Source organism: Eleginops maclovinus, chromosome 22 (genome assembly GCF_036324505.1).
Source record: "Eleginops maclovinus isolate JMC-PN-2008 ecotype Puerto Natales chromosome 22, JC_Emac_rtc_rv5, whole genome shotgun sequence".
NCBI lineage: Eukaryota > Metazoa > Chordata > Actinopteri > Perciformes > Eleginopidae > Eleginops > Eleginops maclovinus.
Window position 1 is genome coordinate 12,280,230 of NC_086370.1, and position 22,665 is coordinate 12,302,894.

The 22,665-nt window shown below is 40.2% G+C and overlaps 1 protein-coding gene across 10 annotated transcripts in view; it reads right to left on the minus strand.

The window, feature by feature from the left end:
- adgrb3 (adhesion G protein-coupled receptor B3) overlaps positions 1–22,665 on the minus strand; it is a 106,151-nt gene that overhangs the window by 33,601 nt on the left and 49,885 nt on the right. For 9 of the 10 annotated variants that reach the window (XM_063875409.1, XM_063875405.1, XM_063875403.1 and 6 more), the window contains 9 exons: positions 22,379–22,543; positions 20,529–20,693; positions 19,901–20,002; positions 14,491–14,597; positions 13,342–13,536; positions 11,466–11,534; positions 7,466–7,574; positions 1,588–1,734; positions 549–624 (listed from right to left, as the gene is read on the minus strand). In XM_063875409.1, coding sequence (XP_063731479.1) covers positions 549–624; positions 1,588–1,734; positions 7,466–7,574; positions 11,466–11,534; positions 13,342–13,536; positions 14,491–14,597; positions 19,901–20,002; positions 20,529–20,693; positions 22,379–22,543 — 1,135 coding nt within the window. The remainder of the gene's footprint in view (positions 1–548; positions 625–1,587; positions 1,735–7,465; positions 7,575–11,465; positions 11,535–13,341; positions 13,537–14,490; positions 14,598–19,900; positions 20,003–20,528; positions 20,694–22,378; positions 22,544–22,665) is intronic. The other variant, XM_063875410.1, reaches the window with a different exon arrangement.

Genomic DNA, 22,665 nt, shown 5'->3' on the forward strand with positions numbered 1-22,665 from the left:
CTGCTGCTCCACCTGTGACAGCTGGCCTGGCCTGGAATGACCGTTCTGTCCTTGGGACGTCGGTGCCAGGGACTTGTTGATCGGGGTGTGACACCAGGTGTTTGTTTGCAACGTCCCGCTGCTTTTGCAGGCACTAATGTCCTCCTTAATTAACTACATTTTCCATGCTACAGGGAATATGTTTCATTAAAAGCGCACTACTCTTTCATTTAAAAAAGTTTTATACATGCTAAATCCTGAGCTTATTCCCTAAGGACTCAATTTAGAAGAATTATAAAAGAAAGATATTCCCCAAAAGGACCATACAAACCCAAAGCAGTAAAGGACAAGTTTTAGAATTCCTCTTTCCCAAGTTAAACTCACTTTCATGTCTTTGAAATGGAACATATCAGGGACAGTGGAGACAGGTGCATCCTGTTTTTAAGGTTTGATATACTATTCTGAATACAAACGGACACCCCCTGCACCCTGCCAGGGACTAAATCTGCCTCATATTTCCTATAGCCACCAGACCAGAAAATACAGACAGTGAGATATGCTGCCCTTACTTTGGTGAAGGTAGCATGAGTCCGAGAGTCTTGTAGAGAACTGTTCCCAGAATGAAGACGGGCGATACCTCAATATCTGAAAACGAAAAAAGGAACAATTATTCAACAGTATTTTCAGGTTGTTTAATGATAGCCCTTCTTTTTTAGTCTCATCCAACCTCGTGTTGACACTGTTGCTTTAATAGATGAAAAGTGCATATTAAAAATGCCCATACTGTAGGGTTTTCCTTCCAATAACATGCTGAATAATTTTAAAGTTTTAATTGGGAGTAACACGTCTTGGCTTACAGGAAGTAAGCCTGCAAGTTCTAAATGCCAGTGTAGTTTTTTCCAATTATACTTTAATTGTGTGACTTTTTCCAGTAGCCTTTGTTGACTCCAGTAAAATATGTGCGAGTCTTCTATAGTATCAGCTTCTTACACGGTCTAAATTAGAGTGGCTGGGGTTAGGCACGTGGCACAGATTCCAAATCAATTCATTGTTTTGTTATCTTTGATATATTCCAGATAAGACTGATTACACCAATTAACCAAATTATCTGGCTCTGGATTACGATATACAGTTGTGACTGGCAGAGTTTGAAAGGATGCTGAAAATGCTGAGTCGATGGGAAACTCAGTGACTGAACATGCACAGGCAAGCAGGCTGTAGCATTATTTAACTTTCCCAAAACAAGGGGTGGTAAAGCATTTAACATTAGAAAATACCGTCGGTATGCAAGTCATGTTGTAAATCAGACAGCACAATTTCACTAACATCATTCTGCTTTTGCTGAGATGTACATATATGTATTTGTCATTGCTCAGCTGTGGCCCGAGAATCTATCATTGTCTATTCACGATGCATTAATCATACATTTCCTCTACAGTGCGCTCTCCAGATTCTGGAAATGTAACTGGAAGTTTAATATAGAATTTAACTTTAAACATATATCATTTCAAGTTTGTACAGTACAAGAAGCATGTGTATACATTACAGCTGCTAGATGAAGACATGTTGGACCAGAAGTAGAGCTCTGATATATAAACGCTTACATACCTGCTGACTGGGAAACAAAGAGGCCCTTGGGGATGACCACTTTATCTTCCGAGTTCCTGGCCCAGTCGACCATGCCTTTACGACCCTTCATGGGGAAGTTGATGTCAGTCATCACAGACACAGCGGGGAGTCTCTGGATGCTGGCCACTGCAGAATTCAAACAAACAGACCAAAGGAAAAAATACTGATGATCGATATACTTTAGAGTATTTATGAGTTTATAGATTGTGTCATGGAGAGTCATGCTGGTTCCAGTTAAAAAAAAACGTCTGCCTTTAATAAAAATGTTTTCACATGGCAGATGTTTTTGTAGTCTCTTACACACAGCAGGTCACTATGAACTATGAATAAAAGGATAGAACATACAAAAATGCAATGTGCAATATGTGTTTTGTATTATTAAGTGAAGAGTATTGATATTTATTGCATAAACTTTGTGTAAAATCCTTTATATTGTCTTTCTATTGTTTTTTCTACCTTTCTTTACAGGCACCAGTGACTTCCAACTAAGCCAGGCTAGCTTTATTTCTCCTTTTCAAGTCTTTAAGCTAAGTTGGGCTAGGTGGCTACAGCTCATTGTTTTCGAAGGGCTGTCATTTGAATGACTTTTCTTTCTTTCATGACAAGAATCAGAGCTATTATATTGTATGTAGTCCTCTCACCCTGCAGAGGTTGTGCAACACTCTTGCGACCAATATTCAAAACAGGATTATAGTCTGCTATCACTCCCAATTTCAAAGGCAGATCTCCTAATGCTCTGTCTAGCACCACTGAACAATGGAGCAATGCATTCATATGGCAACGTGACACAGTGACAAAACACAGAAATACCTATTTTCATTTGTCAAACTGAATTGTGCGGATTCAGGTAAATGATATGACAGATAATCTCCAACTGGGCTTTGAATGCGTTCAGTTACACATTAACCATGAAGTGCAAAATCAAAAGCCACAACAGGCACCTGACAACTGGTAGACAGGAAATCTCCTTAATCACTCATTCCTTTTTCTCGCCTCCCTGCTGAGGTGCCAGTCGTGCACTGAGGCAAGCGACAAGGAAAATACCCAGGATCAACTAGAAGGGCCTCAGCATTACAAGCGAAGGATAAAGCTGTACTGTTCTCTCCCTGGTATCACATCCAGTCCCAGTCAGCTGGGGAATCTGAGGCTAATCCTATCATTGATGCAAAACCTTATTGTTACTTGTGCTGTGCCAACAATACAATTCCCCGGCAAGACCCCGTGTTGAGTGAAATCTGTGACAGAAGGTGTGTCTGTGTGTTTGGGATGATCCAGCAGCGGGCACGAAATCACAGAGCGCCGCGAGACCAGCCATTTGCAAAGAGTCCTGTTCACAGCACCAGATGTTAGAGGCAGCAGTGGGGAGCGTGTGTGTGTTTGTGTTTGTGTGTTGGCGGTTTTAGTCACGGGGCATTCTGTGAAACACAACAGGGGGCTAGGGCGGCTGTCTTTCAGAACTCTGGGTAATTCTGCAGGTAAATGGGGCTTTGCACTTGCCTGATGGGTATAGGCAGCACAAATAAAGTGATAATTTAGAATTGTGATTCTGCTGAACACCGAGAGTATTCTGTATGGGGCATTATCATAAGAGGGAATAATTGCACCGCTCATTACGTCTGAATGCGTTCTTGAGAGGTTCAGCATTTAGTAAACCTTCAAAGTCAGACAACATTTCGGACGGAAAATAAATTAATAAACATTAGCAGCTGTCGCTTGTCGGTGTGTAATTGCAATTAATCATTATTAGTGTCATAATAATAATTTGCCTGAAGTACAGCCTCAAAATAGACAGCCAGAACAGAGGTGTCAAAAGGGCATGATGTATTTCACCGCCAACGTGGTGTTTCATTTTACCAGTCTTCCCTTTGTCCTCCAAGTGTTTGCTTGTGAAAAGAGAGCACAAGTTGCTGGATTGAAGAGCTTTCTGCAATCAAGGTTATTTGACTAAAAGTAGGAGGACAGAGGACGATGCAGCGGTGACAGCCAGTATTTATCTAGGTGTCAAGAGGCTGCCATAAATTAGTGACGAAATGATGCCGCAATATCTTACTCAGCCAGATGCTCTCTACTTGGCTTCTACCGATGGATCCACAAAATGTTCCATTCCTTTAATCAAAAGAGCCACGTGGACACCGAATCATTGTAGTGAAAGCCTGCGCTGTGTCCAGGGATGAATCTATCATCCTGAATCCAATGTTTTCCATTACTTAATAATGGGTTATTAAAATAGAATTTGTTATATTGACTTATTTTGAAAATCCGGTGTAAAAAATATAACTAATGCACATTAAACGCACCTTTAAATAAATGCACTTATCTTTTAAGTCAGATTTATTTCCCATATATGACAGGATTTAAAGCATTCGAAATATAATTATTTTGTCCTGACATTTTCAACTAACAGGTAAAACATTATTCTGAGGTCTTGCACGAGAACACCTACATATTTTCCCAGCAGCAGCGAGCTAAGGTTGGGCTTTATCCTAGCCAGAGGCAGCTTATTACTGCTACATCTTCAATCATTTCTCAAAAAGCTGCTTCAGAAATCTCTCTGACTCAGTCCTGCATCTCAGAAATAATAATCATACTGCACTTCACCATTTTTTTTGCTCTTGTTCTCCAAGATTACGTTGGGACATAATGTATTTTTGAAAAAGCTATCACTAACTCCCCCCTAGCATTTTTCAAACATATTTTTCAGGACTATTTATTTTAAAATGATCAGTTTTTGAGCAAGCTATAGCTAACCTCCCACCTTTCGCCATATTTTTACATGGCAGATTACTTGATATTAAAACTGTTATAATTATATTTTTGTGTATTTCAACTACATTAGTATGAAGGAAAGACGGACTGTCTGTTTTATTAGTAAAACTGATGAAGCAACAGATCTGCAACTAATTAAAAGTAGGAATAGGTCAGTCACACCTGGAAAACTGGAAGAGGAAAAAAATAAAACTGGAATCTTCTTTCTTTTAGAAAGCTATTGTTTATTTTGATGCATAGATGTAAAGTGTGTCTTAGATAATGATACTGAACATGTTGCCTCTGCTTAGGGAGCAATATACATCAGTTGTGATCTCAAAACCTACGCCTAAAGCAGAATGTTTCAATATTTATCCTATGAAAATTAAATATATCATTTTTTCTAATACAGCCGTGGAAAAAATTAAGAGACCACAGCATTATCATTTTCTCTTGTTTTATTATTTATAGTCTGTATGGTATTAAAGTATTTTTTATTTTTTTTATTGTATTCTATAAACTACTGACAATTTTCCTCTGTGTTGGGATTCAACAGACACTGCAAAGGCTGCCATACATGTATAGATAAAGATTTAAGAAATATTTGGAGTGGTCTCTTAATTTTTTTCCAGAGCTGTATATTCTAGTGGCTGCAGGTTATGCCAACATAAAGCACAGTTTATCTAATTTCCTCATTAGTTGTAGGGTTATCTATCACAAGACATTATGTCAGTTGTTGACTTTTAATTCAGTCAAATCCAATTCTTCTATCAATGCCCCTTAAATGCAGTGATTTACAGAATAGCTTGAGAAGTTGTCATACAGACATTTTGATCACACTAGTGAAAGTTACTTGTTTGGTATATAAAGTAATCTTATCAAAAATCAAACTAAAAATTGTCATGATCCTTGTTTTGTGTTTGTAGTTTCCTGTTTTATTTTGAAATGTCTTCCCTCTGTTTGTCTGGTCTAGTTTTACTTCCTGTCTTTGGTTTTCCGTGTCTGATTGTCTCATTGTTGTCACCTGTTGCCCTTGTGTTTCTGCCTCCCCTCCCAGCTGTGTCTTGTCTTGTGATAAGTCCCTTTGTATTTAGTCCTGCTTTCCCTTGTGTTCGTTGTCAGTTCATTGTCGTCCTTCATGTGTCAAGTTAAGTCTTTTTCATGTTCTGGATTTCCCTAACCATGTATTTTTGTTATCAGCTTTTACAATAATAAAAGCTCGCTTTTTGTTGAACGTCGTATTCCACCTCCTTGTGCTGCACCAGCCTGCTTCGCTCCCGCTGACAAAATACCTTCTTAAATGTGAAAATATTAGAAAAAAGTCTCTTGTCTAATATGTTTTTGGAAATTGCAATAATTCCAGTTTTAGAATAATAGCCCTGATTATTAGGAAGTGCTATCTGACAACCAATGCTGAGATGTATCAGTGCTTCATGTTTACCCAAAGATTTTCTGTGGTATCGTGTCTGACACAGGTCTAATCTGCAGTCCCACAGATTTGAGCGGGGGCTCAACTGTCATATGGCTGACTAATATTGTTAGGGTCAAGTATTTTTTATCCAAGTTTAGCCATGCGATTCACACGGCTGTTCAAGGAATTTGCATAAATCTGGATGAAACCACTTAACTGTGTATTTAGAGTCAGTTTCACAGAATACGCTGCACATTTAGCATACAGAAGGGGTCTGTGTAAATGCTTTCTGAAGCAGAAAGAGTAGGCATTGCCATTGATTTGGGACGAGTATCATTAAGCCAAATTGAAGGAAGTATAATAATACAGCGGAAGGGAACTGAAATATTCTCACATCTGTGAAAGAAGTCATTAAGGCTTGGCTTTACGTCATGCATTCAAGCCTTATTTCCAAGTGCTGATTACTTAATTTGCTGCTCATGATGCTTTGTAATGGCATTTTGATGTGTGCATTCATTGTGCCATGTGTGTAATGCTTTTCTGGCTGGGCGACCTATTCATCCATATGGAAATCATATGCCATAAAGAGCCACCAAGTGCAACTGTTTGTTAGAAGTGGGTCAACTTTTAGCTATTGTGAAGAATATGAAAAAGGAACCTTGCTCCTTCAGAGCAATTGCAAGGCTGTACATGCTCACATTCACTTGCATGAATAAATCAAGACTGCAGATCTATTATTCCATTACAGTAAGACACCATTTATGGCTGAGTAACAAATTAAATGCCATAGAGACTTCAGATCATCCAAGAGGCTGCGCAACAGAAGCAAAAGGAACCCAGCAGAACATCAGGGAATAGAAACGTTGCTAAAATAAGTTTTTCTTCTTAAAGAGTGGGAGTTATAATCTGGTCCAGAATCAGTGGCGCAGGAAAAGTGTTCTCAAGCTCATGGCAGCTGCAAAGAAAAACCTGTAATTTGACTTCCAATTGTATAGCCCTTTATCAGGTACTCCAACAATATTTTTCTTTGCATGACTGCTTATCTCTAAATGAGCTGACAAACAATCTCTTTTTAAGCAGCGGCACTTGCTTAAGGTTATGCTCTGCTAACGATGTCTCTCTCTTAGAATTGCAGTACAGTACAACATCACACATACTTACTAACCCACCAAATATGACACAAACATACTTTGATTATTGTGGAAAAAAACATTTGAAACTATGGCTGGATAGAAAATCTACAATAAAAGAAAAGCATAAGGATTTAGAAAACACTAAAGTGAATAATAAAGACAAAAACAATTGTATTTAGAACATAATAACATCTAAAATAACAGTAAAGTATCACAAAACGTATATTTAAGGATTGCTTTGTGTATGTTTTCCTTTATAGCTCTATTAAAGAACATAATTTGCCTTGTGGAGGTTCCTTCACTGCACACTCACGATATTGGATTGAATTTTAAGTGTTTCCATAAGAATTCAGCATATTAAGACCACAAGCTCAGTTTTAATTAACATTATTGATTAGCAGTAATTTTACTCCCCCACCCTTACCACGCACCATTTATCCTAAATTAATGATGGTGGAGAAATTGACTCAAGGAGTCAGCAGGGATTATGTGTCCATGTCATGCGGAAATAAATAGGAAAACAAAGTCTGTGCCTGAGGGCAGGGAGGAGAAGTGGGCCGATTCTTACCCAAGTTCCCAGTCATCAAATAGGCATTGTGGAAATCGTTCATGCCCAACCCAACGATGTGGATGAATTCCTCGATGACCTGCATGAGCTCCACTGCTCCGGGATAGATCTGGACAAGATATGAAAGACAAGGAGACATTTTCAATCTCAACGGTTGTTATCAGGGGAAAGATAGGAGTGTGTAGCTCAACAGAAGAATGGAAAACACAGCGAATAAAAGCAGGTTATAAAAACATATTGTAAATAAACTTCATGAATATAGTTAAATGCAAACGCTGTGAGAAACATTCAAAAACTCAACTTCAAAAGCCATTTTAGCTGAACAAAACTAAAACAGAAGAAAAAGCAATAGGCAAAAGGTCACAGTGTTACAGATACTTAGATTGTTTAAAATGTATTGTGGTTTAAAACAGATTTCACAGTATTTTCACATAAATGTATCAAAATGTAATGTAATTAAAATTGAACCATCTAGAACAATCACACCATATGTAGATAGTTGATTAATCAGAGAGGTGGGAGAAAAGTACTCAGATCATGTACTTAAGACAAAGTAGAAGTACCATAGTTTAGAATACTCTGTTACAAGTAAAAGTCCTGCATTCAAAATCTAACTCAGGTAAAAGTACAAAAGTACAAGCATCAAAATATACTTTAGGTACCAAAAGTAAAAGTACTCATAGTGCAGATATATATGTTAAGTTCTGATTCTAATTATTGATCATTAAAGTGTTATCAAAGCTGGTAAAGGTGCAGCTAGTTTGAATCGCTGTGTATACTGCAGGGTAGCTTGTGAATTACTCCAGATGTAACACAAGTCAGATTTAAGTGTTGATTCTATTTAACATCATTAATCCAAATCTGTAAAGTAACTAAAGTTATTAAATAAATGTAGTGGAGTAAAAGTACACGATTAACCTCTGAACTGTAGTGGAGTAGAAGTACAAGTATCTGATAATTGTTTTTAAGTACAGTACTTGAGTAAATCTACTCAGTTCCTTTACACAGCTGATTATTCATCATTAGTAGTAAAAGTATATTTTTAGTTTAAAACAGTGACTGATATTGTGAAATGTGAAGATTTTTGTATTTTTTTATAAACGTATTTAATACCCAAGCAATGTAAATATGTAATCTTGAGTTCTGGGACTTTTTTTATGAGATTTCATTATCCTCTGATGACTCCATAGATCAAATGGTCAAATAAAGTAGTGGGTAGATAGATCACATTAAATCAGGCGTTACAGCAGTCAGCGCAGGGTTATGCGATGATGTTGAGTGTCACTTAAATGGCCCATTTAGCACCAAGTGACTGCATGACAATTAACGCCTTTGAACTCCCTCATGGCGGCGGTGTACAGCTCTGGTTTGCCGGATACGTGATTGGCCAACACAGCATGACGTTGGGTTGTGTTTATCCTGCTTATCAAAAACTTTTTTCAACCTTTTGCTGCAGGCCTCTCTTTTTTTTGGCACCCCACCACCTCAGATTAAAAGCAATACCTGACTGGTGTTGTCACCGCAACGCCTGAATTGAATGCAGCCTAATTGAACCATGTGACATCAGCACCAGAGCGATAACCCCCATGTTTGCACACACAGTTACTGGTTGGCTCCTCTTCTGAAAGGCTCTGCCAGCTCAAGGGTGATTGCCAGGGTTCATGTGACGCTTCACGGACAGCAGCACTCAGTGGGGGAATGCAGAGGCAGGATTTCACTTCCACGACTAGTAACACTGCTGGTCCCGTCAGCTCTTTCCTCCGAGTCGATAAATCAAAGGCACACTAATCTGATAATTGACCTTCAAAAGATTGGACCACTGTCAGGGCTTCCGATCAAGTTCTGATGGGTCGAGTGTAATAAAAAGCTTCAATGGGGTGGAGAGCAGTTTTGCATTCCTTTGACCCCGATATTGACAAAACTTTTCTGTAGTCCTGTGAAGCTGTGCCATAAATGACAACATCTGATGCCGCTGCACAGATCCATACTGTTTTAATATTTCAAAATGTCTGTTAAAGAGCTATGTCAAAACAAATGTGTGAGCACATAGTGGGGATGTCAGGCAATTAGAAATGCCTGTGAGTGGCATTTGGCAATTAACACTTCAATTTGAATTTTGAACAAACACCTGAGGCAGGTATTTACCCCCTGGATGGTAACACTGTGTGTGTGTGTGTGTGTGTGTGTGTGTGTGTGTGTGTGTGTGTGTGTGTGTGTGTGTGTGTGTGTGTGTGTGTGTGTGTGTGTGTGTGTGTGTGTGTGTGTGTGTGTGTGTGTGTGTGTGTGTGTGTGTGTGGTCACACATGCCAACACATGTGCTGCTGCTAAGCCAGGCAGGCGGCTCAGTGATGCTGAAGTTAAGAGCCTCTGACACAGCAGAGTGAAAGCCATAGTGGGGGAGAAAAGCACATCACGTCGCCCCTTCCGGCATGTCTGACGCACAGTGCAGTCATGCTCATTCTGCTGGTCTCCATGGCAACCCTGAGATGTGAAGGCAGCGCAGGGAAATGGCTGCAGTGGAGGTTCTGTAGACAGAGCTCTTCCTTTCCTTGCCATGGTAACAGTGACAGGAGGTGAATATATAGTGATCTCTGAACAGAGCCAACTCTGCAGCACTAAAACCTCATAGTGAGGTGTTTCATGTGAGTGTTTTGAATGCCCACAGCGCGCAGTGTGTGGGTGCTGTGCAATGTGAGCTCAGAACACTCATTAATGTACCACAAGCCAGCAAGTGAGAAAAATTGATAGCTGCAAAGTCCAAGCGTCGTTGTCTGTTGAAATCAGACAACGTCGTTTAGCCAACGTCCTCTTGGTGAATCTGAAGCAGGAGCCATCCTCGGACAGGCACATTAATAACGACAGAAATAATTAACACATATCTCTTCTGGGCGTTCAATCACTGAGACAACTTTTCCTATTCCTATATTTTCTCTGATCTATCTGTCTCCATCTCTGACGCATTCTTCCTGACGAAGCTACTCATTTGTGAGCTCTTCTCACAGACAACCTACCTTTTTGCCCTGCAAAACTAAAGCTGCATTGAGTACACATGTAATTACTGCCTGCAGAGACAGCAGACATTGACTTTGAACTGTGTGCTCTCCCTTGCATCCAAGTTAAAGTCAAGCATGGAGAAACGCAGACAAAAAAGAGATCCTAGTGATTTTGAGACATCCCTCAGCCATGTGTCAGTGCTGGTGATATACCCAATTTAAGTCAATTTACCAGTGAAGGTGACAACGGAGCAGATGCCCTCTGCAGGCTCGCCGTCCATCACAGATGGTATCTCTGTCAGAGTCTGGATGTGCGTGATTTCAGGTTGTCTGAGACACCAGAGGCAGGTTTTTGAAAACAACATTTGCCACCTCTCAAGTTGAAAGATGTGGCCGACAGAGGATGCAGCCAGAAGCAGATCTCTTTGAATAAACACCATGGCTAGAAAGTGCACTGTTCTGTACACACATCTTTTGATCTAAGTGCCTTACTGTATTACCGTTTGCTCCCACAATTTGTGTTTGATATGAGACAATGCTTTTATTTTACTGCTTCTCCATTTGATTGAGTTTCCTCACAATGTCATAGAAATACAGAAAAGGCAATTAGTGTCACTTTAGAAGCAATTACACATCAAAACTGTTGCAAAAATGATGGTGTAATCACACTGGTTGCTGTGATCCATAGCAGCTTGGTGGAACAATGTGTGTGCAGGAGTGAGTGAGTCCTGCAGTGTTAACGTTGGACAGTCTCTGTGGCAGTGTTGCTGCCACCAAGTGGAGCTCTAAGGAAATAGCTTTCTAAATTAGGCCAGATGTCACAGCCGCAAAATGACCTCTCACCATGATATGTGTAAGTGTAACATCCTCTGTACCCCAAACCTGACTTTACTTTATCTCTGCTTTTACTCAGATGAAGCGGCTGCAGAGAAGCAATCTTTTTTTTAGACACAAAACATTCATGCAGCAGCCTGAATTATTTACTATGTGTACAGCTCTGTGCTTACCTTGTGTGCGTCTTCCCACTTCTCCTTATTTTCCTCCTCCAAGAGGTTGCTGATGATTTGAAAGAAGTTCTGTGGAGATGATGAAATGGAATAATATGTCACATACCCACGGAGACGTATTACAGGCACTGCTGCAAGATGCTTTATAAAAGCCTGACATACAAACAGTATGGAATCATATACACACTCAAAGAGGACTAACGGTCACTGCAGGGTATAATAGCTCCAGGAAATTTGCCAATGACGCCATGATGGTGTCATCAGAAGAAAAAAAAAATGGACCTGTGGATCAGCCCTGACACAAATACACATCAAACCACCTGCAGCTTGCAGCAAACACATTATGCTGGAGGAGAGAAGCTGCAGTCATAAAGAAAGATGAAAGGGAATGTTTGAGCAGCTGTGAGGATTGTCTTCTTCTGCGGCAGGGGCTGCAGGGGGTGCATGCCTGCAGTAGTAATAGGACCCCTGTCTGATCTTTAGCCTTGTTATTTCGTCTGGTCTACAGTGTGCCTGAGGGAGTGGCTCTCTCTCTTGACACAGGCTATCTTGTTTTCTACTTGAATGCTTATGCTCCCTCTGGTGGTAATGTGCCCACTTTAACACTGCATTAGCTCAGAGACACGCGGAGGGGGTGGGCTGGCTGACTGCTCTCCTGTCTGCCCACACACACTATAGAGCCCTCATAATAACCAGAGAAAGGATGCTTTCCACATCTCATAGATTTTCTATGGTGGGAAAATGGGCCCTATGTTTGCCCATCCATGGAAAACACATTTGGGTTTTATTTCTGCAGGAATATTACCAGCAGACCATACAGATCGGTGGAAACTGGATAAATCTGTAGAAAAAGCTGCAGAAAAAGAAAAAAAGACCATCCCTGACATTTTGGAGTCCAAATATCACTGCGCTTTGGAGGTCCATAATTCATATTTCAACATTTTCAATTACCTACATCTTAACCTGAAGTGCAAGCACCAAACCAATTAAATCCTATCACATTAAAAAGACACTCAAATACTGATAATGTGCATCTAATATCACTGATACTAATTGCTTTTTTACAGTACTGCCCCCAACATTCAGCGATATAAAAAATGTCCCCTATAATTTAATGAAAATACTTTATAATCAGTGGAAACAGCACTGTGATATGGGTCCTTATAACTAACTCAACTTTCGCATTATTTAAGCAGAATTCATTTCTACTCCAAAACAGAAAATGGCTAATGGGCAAGAATCTTGCCTTTCCAATTTCCCGGCGCTTTTATTTACATCTCTATGCAGAATAACAACAACAAAACAAGCTTGGTGCAGCAACAAAGACGGATTAGAAACTCTACAAAATACCATAATGGAGAAAAGCGTTTTTCATTAAAACACATGCAATATTCAAAACATGCTCTGCTGTTCCCACCAAAAGAGCAAGTAACATTTATTTCCTTCCCCGTTTAGCTCTCTCTAACAAACAGCACGAGCCAAAGACATTGAAACAAAGAGGCTGGAGAAGGGGGTCTTTGAAAATGACACGGCTCTGAGGACATAAACTATGTTATTGGTGATGGAGGTGGAGCTTTAGCTATAATCTCCATCATCCTATTGACATAAAGAGGATCAAGACTGCAGTCAACCCCAACATGATGAGATGAAACAGCTTAGGACGGGGAGGGAGATCTTTTGATACAATAGAGCCATGGTGAGCGTTCTTCAGCATTTGTGCTATATCAGACATGTTACGAAACATTGTTTTCCCCCATATATAGAATACGCTGAAACATTATTCTTATACCATTGGACCTCCATTCCACAATGGAGGAGGAGTGGGATATAAATATATGTTTCACTTAGTGTTCAAACAATCACACTGTGCACTTACTTGCACATCATCCGAAGAAGGCGCATAGCTTGCTCTCTTGAAGGTCTCTGTCACATTGCGAAGGATCTCCACAGAAGACAGCAGGTCACCGGCGTAGAAGTTCTTCCTCTGGGTGAGGTCCAGCAGATTCTTCGTGACCTGGGACATCCCATCCCCTGCCAGCATCCTCTGGCCCTTTGCAAGGTGCCCCTGAACCTCCAAAAACAGGAGAACACAGAACTTGGGGCATCGGTGTCCTATGCAGGTTTGGCAGGATGAATGCTAAACTACCCATTCGGAGTAAATGGAGTGCAAAAATCAGGAAGAAAGACTGCACTCTCTGAGGCCCTTATTGCGACACTTATATCTAAGCCAGGCTGGGATGTATTCTGCCTCACGGATGTTTTGAAATGAGCCAATATGAATAAAAGGGTTAACTGGAGCAGAAGACACACATTTAGGGAGAAATTGCACTGTGAAATGACATTTCACATCATTGCACAAGGTTTATGTTCATAAATGCTCGTTCACAGGTGCAGGGCTATATGTGCTATCTCAGCTCTTGTGAATTATTTTATCTTGTGGACAGAGGGTTACCAAATTACCCATTCTAGTGGAAGTGCTATTGTGTTTCCAGACTAAAGGGAAACACACAATAGCAAAAATGTTATTAAATAAAGCTCTTTAAAATGGAGGCAGACTATAATAAAAAGCAGATTTTCTTTGTGATCCAGATGTCGCACGAGATGAAAAACAGATGAGAGGGATAGAGTTCACACCAGGTTCTTTTGGTAAATAAAAGTGATACTATTGAGAAGTACACAGTAAGTTGTCACTGAGTTTCCCTTACAATGGGATCAGGTCGCTTGATTATCCAATAAAAAATGGCTATTGGTTATTTTAAGTGCAACACAACTGAAACAACAAAACAAACATGGATAAGAACATGCCAGAAAATCTAAATCAAAACACTAAAAGGGATCAAGGATGACTATTTATACCACAGAAAAGATGGAAGAATCAGTGTTTAAATTTACTCTTCTGTTGAAGTGGTTAATCTTTGGCTCCCCACACGGGAATGAGGGGGAGGGGGAGGGGGAAAACACCGCGGAGGTAATTTATGATGCATTGGAAACAGAGGCAGTGAAAGGAAGCTGACTTTGCACCTACTGATTGCTGCAAGTATCTGAATTCATTTGTTATGCATCGAGCATAGCTGGGCTGCTCCCAGAAGGCCATACCACGGTGATCCAAAGAGCAGCGTCGACTAGTGGTGCCTGTAGAGGGGAAGGAGACAGCGACAGATTTGGAGAGGAGACAGAGTGAGGGAGTGTGGGAGGGAGGGAGGAGAGGGGAGATGAGGATAGGGAGGGGGGTATGGGATTAAGACCAAAGGCGAGGCAAAAGAAAGGCAGATGGAAGTGGTGGAGGGAGTTGGGAGAAGGAGGGAGACAAAAAAGGAAGAGGAAGACAGAGGTATTAATTATTTTCATGAAAGACTTATCTTTTTCCCTATTCTCCACTTCTGGTGCCCATCACTCACCATCAAAATTTGATGTCTCCCATTAAATTTTGCAGTAAAGTTGAAGCACATTTTAGGAAGACGGAGAGAGAGAGGTTTCTGGAAGGAGAGTGCTGCAGCATTTGAACAGAACCAGTTTATATTATGAGACCCGGCCGCTTTGCTTTCCATATATACATATTGTGTGCTGTGTTAATACAACTTACAGGGGCTTATTCAAGCATGCTGCAGCTCAGCTATGATAGCTGTCAGGAATTTAAACAGTGATCCCAAAATAGTAGAACCACCCAACATCCACCCACATCGCCGTACATATCCTACATAGGGGTCCAACATCACACCTTCTTTGCTGTTGACCCGGTGGAGTGCACTTCACACATCACCCCACCGCTCCAACACAGGTGCTTGACATCCTGAGGAAAAACTCCCACAGTACAAAACATTTCCCCTGGCATCGGTGCTTCACATAATCCCATCGCTATCTCTTGTTCTCTCACTCTCTGTCTTTCACACACTAGCACACACAGACAGAGAGAGATCAAAGCCACACCTCCCACGCCCACCCTTTCCACTGCTACTACCTGGTGATGCCATGAGTGCACACCAAACATTGCTATATCCCGGGAGCGTCCATGCAGCACTATGAGACAGCCCAGAGGGCAGCAGCAGAGGCCCACAGCACACGGCACACTGAGCATACGTCTCCCTCAAAGATGGCTCCACCTGAGCTGTTTTTGTTCACTTTTACAGTCCTGGTGCTGGCCCACAGTAGAATGTTTTCACATTGTTATTCAAATTAATATCAGCTTTGGACACTGTTTATCACAGTGCACTGAGGTTTTTTACTGGCTGTGGCCGCCTCACTCATCACTGTAAGCTTTATGCCGAGTCTGGTTGGCCATCATTGAGCACTCGCAGAGAAACTCACTGGTTGCTTATGATCTATAAGGCTCTGCTTGGCTTGGTTCACTCCTACGAGGAGCAGAAACCCGGTATGCCTTACGGTCCAGCGATAGTTAATGGACGGAATTGGGGAAAAAAGCGTTCAGTTTTGCTGCCCCATCAACTTGGAACAATTTTCAGGCCGTACTAAAAATGTCTGAACTTGTATCTTTTAATGTCTTCCGCCTGTTCCTAAAGGACCGACAACAACAAATATTTGGACGGTGCCTCTGCTCCTAATTATTTCCTATGATCGATTCCTTTGCTCTTGCACTTTGCTGTTATTTTATTCACTTGTGGCCCTATTTATTGTAATGTATTTGTATCTTGTATGTTGATGACACGTGCTGCTGCCTTCTTGGCCAGGTCACCCTTGAAAATGAGATCACGATCTCAATGGGTCTTTTACCTGGTTAAATAAAGGTTAAATAAAATAAAAAATTGTCTTCAAGGAACTCATACTCCAAAAATAGAGAGTATTTTATAATAAATTGCTACCTAGGAAGTATGGGATTCACATCAGTTTTGGCTCAGACATTCCTAAAGTTCATTGTTAGCGGAGAAAGACTGAGGGGGAATTGGCAAAATGACACACAGCAGTAAGAAGAGGTCAAGCTCCTAAAATAAAAGATATAACTCTTGTTGGTGTATTGTTTATAAAAATACATATGAATCTTAAGCTGTGGTAAGAAAGTGCTTGAGGACCTGCTGTTTGTTTTTATTTTAAGATTATTTTGCAATTATGATGTGATTCCAGCATATAAATTGCCCAAGGCCAAAACTATTCAAAACTGAAATGCCTGGACTAGGGCTATTCATTGTTTGTTTTTTAGCAGGATTATTTTTTTTAAAACACTGCTGTTGTTTATAAGCTATACAAAATAAAATATAATAAAACATTTCCATAAGCACCCTTTAAGTGCCTTTGTGACATGCTAAAACAAATAAGACCAAAAAAGAGACTTTATTTTATGAATTTAAGAAATATAAAGGGTATTAAACACTGGATCCCTCCTGGCCTAAATCCATGTCCATAGTGAGATCAGAAAAGGTCAGAGAAGAGCCATGTGAGGTTTTTTTTGTGATTCTGCACCAAACTGTCATCTCTTGTTCCATCAGTGATGTATGTAAAGTATGTTGAATATGTAAATATTGGTCAATGAGGACTAGCTTGATCAAAGATCAAGGCTGCAGTTCTCCAAGGCATTGATCTGTCACAATCCTGTTTTAACAGCGTCCTCAACTCTGCAGCTACTAAAGAAAAGTTTCTTTTTCAAACAATCCCCTCCAAAAAAGTGTTAACTGAAAAAGGAGTATCACAAAAGCAGTGTCTGAAAGCACTCCCTAGGAGGAATGTTGCTGAATATCATCCATTAACGGAAAGAAACGCTGAAATCTCTTGCTTTAAGAAAGAAAGATGCATTTAAACATCTACTTCCAATACTATCAATACAATTAATGACTTAAATGTCATAAATAAAATTGCCTCTATCACTCTCAATGATGTTGTCTCGTGTTTGCTAAACACATGATCATCTTTCTCCACATTAACCTGTGGAGGGGTCGTTAATAACATGTGGTTATGTTGTTTTAATTGCTCTTCTCTCAGTTGGGTGACTCAAACTTAAATTGATAATTGAGATTTGGGGCTCTAATTAGAGAGGCTTATAAATTAGAGCAAAATGTTTACAACAAAAAATCTCTGGTTCATGTCGGTGTCAGTAGAGTAAACAAATAATAATGTGAAATAGCATAAATTAGCATATTTAATAATGTATGGTTAAACTATGTACCAATGTATGAACCTTTGTTTGAGTGATCAAAAGTGCACAAATACAGCTGCGGAGTGTGTATATGGGTGTGTGTGTATCCTCTCAAATGTTCCCTCCTTCTCGCCTTTGGTGTCAGTTGTCATCCATGATGACCGTGGCGGGGCTGACGCCCCTGCCCTGGGTGCTGTTCTTATGCTGACCTTGATGACGACAGTGACTACGGCTGAGTAGGCGCTGAAGCCCCCCCGAACACATTTGGATGCTTCACCAAAGCCGTCTCACAGCATCTATGTCACACATTTTGTTATTTTGCCTTTGCTGATCAATATTTCATGTTTGTTTACCCGCTCTCAGCAGTCACTACTTGTCTCCCCGTCGTGGGCAGAGGAGATCTGTCTGTGAGGCGTTCTGATTTCTTTTCAAATTGTTCTAATTAGGGGTTATATGAGTTTGACCTTGATCTAATTACAAGTCAAAGGTTGGGAGGTGCTGTTTTCATTTACAGGTTCATAATGTGGGCTTTGTGAAACCCGCTGACACGGGAACTGTGATTAATGGCTTTACAAATAAACTTGACCTAACCTGAACTATTGTCCATCATCGTTTTTTTCCCCCCCTCTGGTCAGTGCCGGCTTTGACACTGGGATACACTGTGCTTAAACATGAAAAATGTCTTCTCTCTGTTATTTTAGCCTTTTATCATGATACTGGTCTTCTGTTGCTCAGACTTCAAAGGACCTGGCTCTCTGGTGGAGTAATATAACACCATGTGTGTTTGAATTGGTGTGCACACATCCTGTGCCTACAGAAGTACAGATTCCATCAACTAAGGTCTGATGTAATGTACTGTATGACCTACTGTATGATCATCCAAACAACATTACATCGTGCACACATTTTTAGTCAATGCAACCCCTGATATAGCATTCACATTCTGTTGCGTTTTAGAAATAAAAGGGGATTGATCAATTATTAATGTCCACTGTCCACACCCGCATTTTTAAATATCATTACTTCACATATTAATATGATACTTCTCACTAATGAACCCACATTATTTTGGCTCTATAAATTTGCCAGATTTTTCAACCCAACTCACTGACCTAAATCTGGCACATGAAGCCAGATCTTAATGTCAATGAAATTCCTAATCAGCAGAGATGTTAAATTTACATCAACATCGTAGAGAGGAAATACAGCAACACAAAAAGACATTACTGTGAGTCGAAAACAGCTTTGTGGTGCCAAATTTTATTAGCCATATAAACTAATGTCGAGCCGGAGAGCCAATGTCAGGCTACTAAATCTTGCTCTGTGTAACTTTGCCCCAGGTAAGCCATCTGTGAATGACAGTGTGTTTGCAGCTACATCTAGTTTGCCAGTTAGCTATTTTATGATTGTAGAGGAAATGTCAGCTCAGAACACCTTCAATGTTTAAATGTTCACAACAGCTCAACGTGTCAACCCAACCTGTAACTTTAGCAACCATCATTGTCTTGTTGTCTGTTTGTTGGCAAACTGACCTTCAACAAGAACAAAAGCAACCCTGTATCATATCAGCTTAAACAGAGGATGCATTCCTTTCATCCTCTCCTCTCTTTTCTTTTCTTTTTTTCATTTTTAAGCTGAGTGTTAGTCTCGCCCCAGTGGAGAACTCACATCCTCTGCTCTAATGCTCCTTCCTCCGTGCACATATTAAAGCTTCTGCCTAATGTCTGAAAACAGACCTCCGTGCGCTTTTCTTCAACAATGCTCTCAGAATCACGGTAAAAATAAAAATCCATTTGCTGCACATGCTGCGTACTGACGGGTGTAGCGATGAGTTACATCACTGAATGTGGATGTGGGATGAAGGGATATGCGCTCTCTCCTCGAATAGGGGACACATCCAAAATGGTGATTTAAATACCATAAACAACCAATTTTTGCAACTATAACCATTATATGCTTCTAAATAACCTCTATAGGACGGAAAGCTTTCTATGGTAGCAGAAATCGAGTGTTATGCATCATTATGTAGCATTATTGGTACAGTAGGATTGTATTGTGTATTCAAACACTGACACTTTAAAATTAGTATAAAATTGCAGGGTAATGCTACTGTGACATTTGCATTTTTTGGAGTGATTCAAACAGCAAAGCCTTGAAAATGTGTCAAATAATGGTCAATCAGCGGCTTTATATTAAAGTAAAAGGCTGATTTCACACTGTACATACTGTATTCAAACTTTAATGGCATCCTACAGGGGTTAGCGGGACAGGTAATCATAATGTAAACAAAGACTATCCCATTTAGAAATGTGGCAATAGACTGAATTAATAAAGTAATTTCTCTTGTCCTTACCTGTGGCATTGGGTGGGCATCTGTTAAAGGCCAGTTCTCCTGAAGGAGTCCTTCTCCACACCATTGATACTGCGTAATCCTCCGGACAAATCTCATATGGCGCTTAAAAACAAAGTGATACAAATGTAACCACATTGCTCTAGGAGCTTTCCAGTATTTCCAATATGATGCAACACTTTCTTCATATGACATACACGGAGGTATGGAAATATAGGAGATCAAAGCAGCATAGTGTTGGTGAACATGAGAAATGTTGTTAATCATACATGTACCCTCTTCTTTAATCACAATATTTGTGCATAAATGATATAATATTATAACAATAAAATGTGTTTGGGGAATACTCTTTTATTTACTTCAGTAAATAGTATTATTAAGTGACTTCAAGAGAAAGACTCCACTTCAAAAGGGAACTTGAATTGAAAATCTCATAATAAGATTTGATGGTACCGTCATTAATCAGTAATTCACCAGTATCTGACTTAATTTATTGGGAGATATCCATACTTGTTCATCCCTCCTCTGTAGCCACTTAGAAGCATCTCCTTTTCAGAATCTGTAGTTGTTATGTAACATAATCATCTCCTCACTCTCATTCAGCTTTTAGTCTTATTATCCTTTGGCTCACCTGGACAGCGTTGGTCACTGCACTTTCTGACTTCTTCTCTGTTGCCATCACACTGCTGCCCAGTCACTGCTGCCCCCTGACACACCCGCGCTCGCCTCTGCCATCCGCCGTCGCAAGACTTAGAGCAGCCGCTCCACGGACCCCAAGGATTCCACTGACCGTTAGCTGGAACAAAATCATCCTCTGTTAGAAACAGATACTATCAGTGGCATAACAAATTGTATTTGATGCAGTGCAAGCTTTATATTTTATTTTACTGATTTGCAGATACATTTTGTTATTCCAAAGAAAGCACAAAATGACTTTGAATAATCAGGAGAATGTGTGTTTTATGGCTAAAGAAGCTGCTCTGTGAGTTGCATTCACTTTGCCAATATTAAAAGGTATTTATGCTGAAGTTTCCAAAACCAGCAGCATGTTTTATGCCCTTGTAATGAACACTGTTAAATTGTGCATTAGACAAAAAAACAGATGCTCCCCTTCAGCAATGTAGTAAATCACATGCCCTTGTCTGAACGGGAAGGTACAACGAACAGTGAGTAGGAAACACACTCTCATTTTAACCTCCGCTTACCCCTTCCTTCACACATGCGGGGCCATCTAATGTCCTACAACTAACCTTTGTCACGATTGTATCCGAAAGAGGGACAAAACCGAGACCATTGTGACCTGTTGGCTAAGAATATTCGCAAGACATTGATCAAATCGGTGTAGATAGTGAAGCCTCGGCTCCACCTCAGAGCAGCTGATTCCTCAGACAGATGCATGCTCATGGGTAACAAAGAGCTCATTGTGCCAGCAGCCCTGAAGAAAATCTTTAAATCTAAATGAAATAGCTTTGACTAAAATCCTACAAAGGCCTCTATTGTAGTCATTAGTCCATTTTTTTCCTATATTTAAGTTTTTTGTTTTTATTCAAAAGAATGTCTGTTGCTTTGGAGCACACTAAATTAAAGTCAAACATAATTTTGACTGTTTCTGAAAAACATATTGGGTTTGTAATGAAGGCTTTTTTTGTTTTAGAAAGAAGAGCAAAGCCTCCAGCAGTCATGGACACAAGCTGACGTGTTCATTGGGAGGCTTAGACGGCTTTGTATCACTAATGTTTGATCTCTCACCTCGCAAACAAATAAGAATTGCTAAATAGGTAGGCCTCATTAAATGAATAAATTGTATAATGCATCATCTCACCGTGAGGCAAACCACAGCATCTTTTGCTTCATTATCATAAGCACAAATTGGAAATACGCATTCAGAAGCATATTTAAAGAGTCCAAGAGGGCATAAGGTTGACTGGTTCAAATATTTCAGAGGAATATCTTCGCCACACACATACCAGTGAAACACAGAAAAAAAGCCAGCTGTTTTAGGCTGTTAAAGTGAAAATTGCATCAGGAGATTATGAGAGTGCTCGGGCCCTTCATATGATCAGACAATTCAAAGCCTGATGGAGACCGCTAAGCTGACATATTCAAGCCTCTAATACATCTATGATGTTGACAGACAGTTCCGACAGCTAACCCTGAATTATGTGAAAGGCATAGTATATCTAAATGGATTTCCCAAATCCAATTGATAGAGCATGGTTTTAGACATTATTCTTGACTCTTACGACATAGCTTGATTCTTGATGCTGCTGAGCCTTTCAGTACGCAAAAGAAAGAGTAATACATTTCAGGAAAATCAGGCGACATTTATTATTTTAGGTGATAGAAAGTATTGATTGTAATGATGATTACGACAATATGGGACGGGCTGTTATTAGTCTCTCCTTCCCCCACCCATTTCAATTAATGATTTTGTATTTAGACATCAAAGCGGATATAGAATTAAGAGGCTCAGGATTTTACCTGTGCAGTCAGGATTATGGCACTCTCTGCTCTCTGCCCAGTGACCGCGACACTCAGATCCCCCATGGGCGGCCGCTGAGCACTGCCTGGTCCTCTGCTGAGTGCCATTGGCACAGGTCACCGAGCAATCGCTCCAAGAGCTCCACTCCTGCCACTGTCCGTCCACTGAGGCACCAACCACAACCCAACAAGCATGTCCCATGTGAAGGGAAAAAGAGGGCAGACAGAAATGAGAGGAGATATTCAGATCACTATTCTCTCTCAGATTGGAAGCCAAAAAACAGTAA